Source organism: Sinocyclocheilus grahami, unplaced genomic scaffold, assembly GCF_001515645.1.
Source record: "Sinocyclocheilus grahami isolate Dianchi unplaced genomic scaffold, SAMN03320097.WGS_v1.1 scaffold1213.1, whole genome shotgun sequence".
NCBI lineage: Eukaryota > Metazoa > Chordata > Actinopteri > Cypriniformes > Cyprinidae > Sinocyclocheilus > Sinocyclocheilus grahami.
The window spans coordinates 823,511-829,887 of record NW_015506392.1 but is presented as its reverse complement, the minus strand read 5'-3'; the positions used below and the strand labels follow the sequence as shown (position 1 = coordinate 829,887).

Sequence of the window (6,377 nt, the reverse complement as noted above, 5' to 3'; positions counted from 1 at the left end):
ATGTGTATATGTATTGGAGTATATCAAACAAGTAGCCCTTGAGACTATTTTATCCCTTCAGGGACAACAGAACTGTATAAATTAATAATAATTTACTCAAAGAACCTTTCAGTGATCTTAAAGGAACCATTTTTTTCTTTGTTTGAAGAACATTTTAAAAATCAAAAAAAAAACTTTTGTTCAATGTAAAGATTCAGTGGATGTTAAAGGTTTTTCATGAAACCATCAATGCCAAGAGTGCGACGCTTCATGAGGGGTGAAAACGAATAATTCATCAAATCATAAAAATTTAACATTTAAACGAAAGCTTTTTAAAATAAGAACAATCAAAATAAAACAGATGGAAAAAAATATGCATATGCATATGTGTTGTTAAATTATTGTAACTTAAAATCTCAGGCTCAGGGGGCTTTAAGAAAATATTTTAGTTAAAAGCGGTTCGGCAGTGAGAGATAAAAGAGCTTATTTTATACAGCCCAGCATTTTTTTATGGCATCTTTATGTATAGATTTAGTTTAGCGTCACAATTTTGGAAGAATAAGATTTGTTCATGTGTTTGAAAGAATCTTTTATGCTCACCCAAGGCTGAATTTATTTGATTAAAAATACAGTAAAAATTGTGAAATATTATTACAGTTTAAACAGCTGTTTTATATTTTAATATACTTTAAACTGTAATATATTTCTGAGATGCGCAGCTGTATTTTCAGCATCATTCCTCCAGTCTTCAGTGTCACATGATCTTCAGAAATCAGTATAATATTCTGCTCGAGAAACATTTCTGATTATTATCATTATTCGTGCTGACGAATATTTTTGTGAGTCAGTAATACTTTGAAAGAAATTAACACTTTTATTCATCAGGGACACATTCAATTGTTCAAAAGTGACAGTACAGACATTTATAATGTTACACAAGATTTCAAATAAATGCTGTTCTTTTGAACTTTCTGTTCAATCCTGAAAAATAAAATGTGTATCTCAGTCAGCCTTGGTGAGCATTAGAGACCTTCTTGTTTTTTTCAAGCTTGTGGACGTGTATATCATTCATTATATCGACCGTAATTTCTGGAAGAGTTTCATGCAAGCAATTTAAGTCCGTGATCTGATGTAGACTAACAGCAACATACAGCAGACTAAACAAACAGCTGTGTGACGGCCTTCCTTTGCTTTGCGTTGCGCAGCTGTGTCAGAAAGCGGGCGAGATCTCTCTGCTGAAGCAGCAGCTGCGGGAGAGTCAGAACGAGGTTACGCAGCGCGCCGGAGAGATGGTGGCCCTCAGGGGCCAGCTGAAGGAGCTCAAGGGCCAGATGAAGGAACGCGAGGAGACCATGATCGGCCTGAAGGACTCGTACACCAACAAGAGCCGCGAGCTGGAGAGATGTGAAGGAGAACTGAAGAGAACGCTGACAGAGGTGCGCAACATAAACACACACTCATATCCAATGCATCACACTTACTATGCCTGTCATATCTGTGTCCCTGGAGCACAAAAGCAGTGTTAAGTCGCTGGGCGATATTTGTAGCAATAGCCAACAATACATTGTATGGGTCACAATTATACATTTTTCTTTTATGCCAAAAATCATTAGGATATTAAGTAAAGATCATGTTCCATGAAGATATTTTGTACATTTCCTACCGTAAATATATCAAAACTTAATTTCTGATTAGTAATATGCATTGCTAAGAACTTCATTTGAACAACTTTAAAGATGATTTTCTCAATATTTAGATTTTTTTGCACCCTCAGATTCCAGATTTTCAAATAGTTGTATCTCAGCCAAATATTGTCCTATCCTAACAAACCACACATCAATGGAAAGCTTATTTATTCAGCTTTCAGATGATGCATGAATCTCAATTTCGAGAAATTGACCCTTATGACTGGTTTTGTGCTCCAGGGTGACATTTAATAATAATACAGCTATTACTAAGGCTGACACATAAGGTTTGTTGTGTTCTGAAACCTTTAACACTAAGCATTAAAGTTCAGTGCGTGTTTGTGCTCAATGATTGATTCCTCGGATCATGCGTGTTTGCTGGTGCTTTACTAAGTGTTCAAACATACTATTTACACCTGCTGGACCAGAAAACAGCTGAAAAATATCCCACAGACAGGCACTGAAGGAGACACCCAGGCCACATCACAAAAAAAAGAAGTAAAAGTCAAAGTATCTAGTCAAAAATGTACTTGACAATAACATTTCCACATTTAATTAAGTGTTTTAATATGCAAAGGAAAAAAGAAAAATCAGTTTCTGAAACTGCTTTGAATTGATTTTCGTATTAAAGTATGTTTGATGCACAAACTTTTACTGAGCGTATAGTCAAATTAAACTGCTATGCATTTGACTTCTTGTTCATTTCTATATATATATAAGTATTTCTGAAAGAAGCCTTTTCTGCTCATCAAGGCTGCATTTATTCAGTCAAATAAATACAGAAAATACAGTAAAAATTTGAAATATTATTACAATCTAAAACAGCTGTTTTCTATGTGAATATCTGTTAAACTGTAATGTATTTCTGTGATGCGCAGCTGTATTTTCAGCATCATTCCTCCAGTCTTCAGTGTCACATGATCTTCAGAAATCAGTATAATATGCTGCTCGAGAAACATTTCTGATTATCATCAATGTTGAACACAGTCGTGCCGCACAATATTTTTGTGATGCATTTTATTTTTCAGGATTCACAGATGAATAGAAAGTCCAAAAGAACATCCTCTAATTGAAATAGAAATCTATTGTAACTAGTGTTGGGGAAAGTTACTTTTAATCAGAATCAGAAAGTAATGTAATTAAAAGTAATGCGTTACTCTGTGAAAAAGTAAATAATTGCATTGCTTAGTTACTTTTTATGAAAAGTAATGCAAGTTACTTTTGCGTTACTTTTTGTCACCTGGCTTGCTTATTTGTTTTTTAATAACAACAAAATAAACTTTGATCACAGAAATACATTACAGTTTAACAGATATTCACATAGAAAACAGTTGTAATAATATTTCACATTTTTACTGTACAAATGCAGCGTCGGTGAGCAGAAGAGGCTTAAAAACACTAACAAATCTGAATTATACCAAACATTTGACTGTTAGTGAACAGATTTCTCTCACGATGAGCAGTTCAATTCAATTCAAGTTTATTTGTATAGCGCTTTTCACGATACAAATCGTTGCAAAGCAACTTTACAGAAAATTACGTTTCTACAATATATTTAGTGGAAGCTTATCAGTGGTGACCGTCAGTCAATGTACGGAAAATCAATTAAAGACGTAATCAAAACAGACGATGAACACTATTAACAGCAATTATTATATGATGCAAATGTGGTAGTCCTGTATGTTGTTTCAGGGTTGCATCATCTGAGGTCCTCTGAGGGGTTGGCATCATCTCTTCTCAGGTGTTCTGTGAAGTATGTAATTTGTACTTATACTCAGCACATGCTGTGAGCGCTGGTTTGGTGTCTCCGCAGGTGTCGATGTTGCGTGACAAGCTGGTGGTGTTCGAGGCCGAGGTTCTGGGTCTCAAGCGGGCTCTGAGCGAGCTGAGCTGCAGGAGCGATCACGCTGTGTGTCTGAGGGACATCAGCGGCATCAGCGGCAGCTTACCGTGGGCCGGCTTGCACTCGCCCCGAACGCCCGAAGCCCTGCCCATCGACAGCTTCCTCAGCCTGCAGAGCGACGAGGCCAAAGCGCAGCGGCAGGAGGCCGGAGAGCTGCGGCGGCAGCTGGAGAGACTGCAGGGCGAGCTGCACTTGGAGCGGCAGCAGAGAGAGAGGCAGGTGCTCACCTTCGCTCAGGAGCGGCACACCTGGAAGGGAGAGAAGGAGCGAGTGCTGAAGTACCAGGCGCAGCTGCAGCTCAGCTACGTGGAGACGCTGCAGAGGAACCAGGCGCTGGAGGAACGGGTCGGCCAACTCGGAGCCAAACTGGGTATCTCGCCCGGATCGCCCGTCAGCCTCTCCATCCCCGTCCCTGTGACCATCACTCTGTCCCCAGCCGCGGACGATCCCAAACATCTGCTGGCGCCTCCGTGGCCGGGACCGTCTCGCTTGGAGCGGATCGAGTCCACGGAGATTTAGACGCGAGACAATCGACTTGAGACTAAAGCCCCGTTCACACCAAAAACGATAACTATAAAGATAACATTACATTTAGTCATTTAGCAGACGCTTTTATCCAAACGTGACCCTGGACCACAAAACCAGTCTTAAGTCGCAATGTAAAAATAAATTATCCATTTTGCTTTTATGCCAAAAATCATTAGGATATTAAGTAAAGATCATGTTCCATGAAGATATTTAGTAAATCTCCTACCGTAAATATATCAAAACTTAATGTTTTATTAGTAATATGCATTGCTAAGAACTTCATTTGAACAACTTTAAAGATGATTTTCTCAATATTTAGATTTTTTTGCACCCTCAGATTCCAGATTTTCAAATATTGTCCTATCCTAACAAACCATACATCAATGGAAAGATTATTTATTCAGCTTTCAGCTGATGCATACATCTCAATTTCGAAAAATTGACCCTTGAGACTGGTTTTGTGCTCTAGGGTCACAAATGAGGACAAACGGAAGCAATCAAAATCAACAAAAGAGCAATGATATACAAGTGCTATAATGAGTCTCAGTTAACTTAACGCAGTACACGTAGCAAGGGTTTTTCAGAATAATAGAATAAATAAAAAGAAAACAGATAGAACACAAAAAGATTAGAAAGCAAGTGTTAGTTTTTTTTTCAAGCAGCAAATGAATAGAGTGCAAGTCTAAAAGGGACTTGTATTTTTTTATTTTATTTTTAAGAATAGAATTAGAATAGAGAGTGCTAGAGTTAGAGGGTCAAATAAAGATGGAAGAGATGTGTTTTAGCCGATTCTTGAAGATGGTAAGATAACGATATAAGCGTCCACATTATTCTAAGCGCACGCGTGTCTGTCGCTTTAAATTCTCGAGCTCGTTACAGCAGGATGGATTCTGATTGGCTGTCAAAATTTTTATCGTTCATCAGCTAGAAAAAATTCTTTTTGAAAGTGATTCCAACGGTATCGTTTCTCTGTGCCTTTATCGTTATAGTTGTGGTGTGCACTCTGCTATTCTTTAATATTGAGAACGATTTTTACTATATCGTTATCGTTATATTTATCGTTATAGTTGTGGTGTGAACGGGCCTTAAGAGCTGAATGCACTAAAGAGGGCTGTGTTACAACAAATGCAGTTATGAATCACATTTCTCCAGCTTTTAAACCTTCTGTTGACTTTTGACTTCTCTTTTGGTCATAAGTGATATGGAGGGAAATGTTTCATTAGTCTGTGTGGGCCAAAAGTTTGGTATAAGTAAGATTTGTTAATGTTTTGAAAGAGTCTCTTCTGCTGACCAAGGCTGCATTTGTACAGTAAAAATAGTCAATATTATTACAATTTAAAATACCTGTTTTCTATGGAAGCTTGTTGCCGCCACGGAATAAAAAACAAAAGGTAATTGCTACTTTTGTTACAATTTGGAGTCTCGAGCAGCAAATCAGCATATTAGAATGATTTCTGAAGATCATGTGACACTGAAGACTGGAGTAGGGGAGATCGAGCGGGGCACAAAGTAACACTTTTTGACTTTCTCAAATTGTGTAAATCCACATGGGGTTCAGAATATAATTTTTTTTTATCCACAGTAATTTCACACTTGTCTAGTACAAATATGTCGCTTTGTTTCATAATTACAGTGTATACGTTTTTCTTTATTCACCCTCAAAAATTGGAAGTGAAATGTGACAACATGCCCCGTAGGTGGGGTACATTGTAACATCTGAGGGGCACGTTGTAACATGACCACGTGACAGCCTAAAACATTATCTGATCGCATGAAAAAAACATACAAGACAAACTAAAATATTTTGTCAATAAAATAAAATAATTATTTATTTCAAATAAAATAATGCCGTTTTTTAAGAATTAAAAATCATCTGATTTTGGAGTTTGACAAAGAACGCATTGCAACCAAGCTTGTGACGGCCAGCATAAACATGAAATAATCATTTCTTAACACTAAACATTGACTGTCAGTCACCAGTTTCTCGTCGTTTATCATTAAAATTAATTAAAGTAAATCGTGTGAATTGCATCGCTAATGTCATAGAATAGCACATTGTAACGCAGTGTAACGCAACTGGAATTTAAAACCGGTTATGATAGTTAGCGAAGCATTAAAAAATAATCTAAACTGATAAATAACAGATTGCAATAATAGCAGATTTGTCTCATTTTAAATGAGTGATAAAAACTGAGATGAAAAATTTACATAAGTCTGAAATATAATGTTACTATGGTAAAATAAATGTTCAGCGATATCTTCAAAAGACTTTTGAATTTTGG

At 37.0% G+C, this 6,377-nt stretch overlaps 1 protein-coding gene across 4 annotated transcripts in view; it reads left to right on the top strand.

Moving 5' to 3' along the window:
- Nucleotides 1-6,377, top strand: part of lzts3 (leucine zipper tumor suppressor family member 3) — a 21,807-nt gene that overhangs the window by 9,107 nt on the left and 6,323 nt on the right. For 3 of the 4 annotated variants that reach the window (XM_016253956.1, XM_016253953.1, XM_016253954.1), the window contains 2 exons: nt 1,185-1,415; nt 3,478-4,142. In XM_016253956.1, coding sequence (XP_016109442.1) covers nt 1,185-1,415; nt 3,478-4,086 — 840 coding nt within the window. In that variant the 3' untranslated portion in view covers nt 4,087-4,142. Of the gene's footprint in view, nt 1-1,184; nt 1,416-3,477; nt 4,143-6,377 lie in introns of those variants that run through there. The other variant, XM_016253957.1, reaches the window with a different exon arrangement.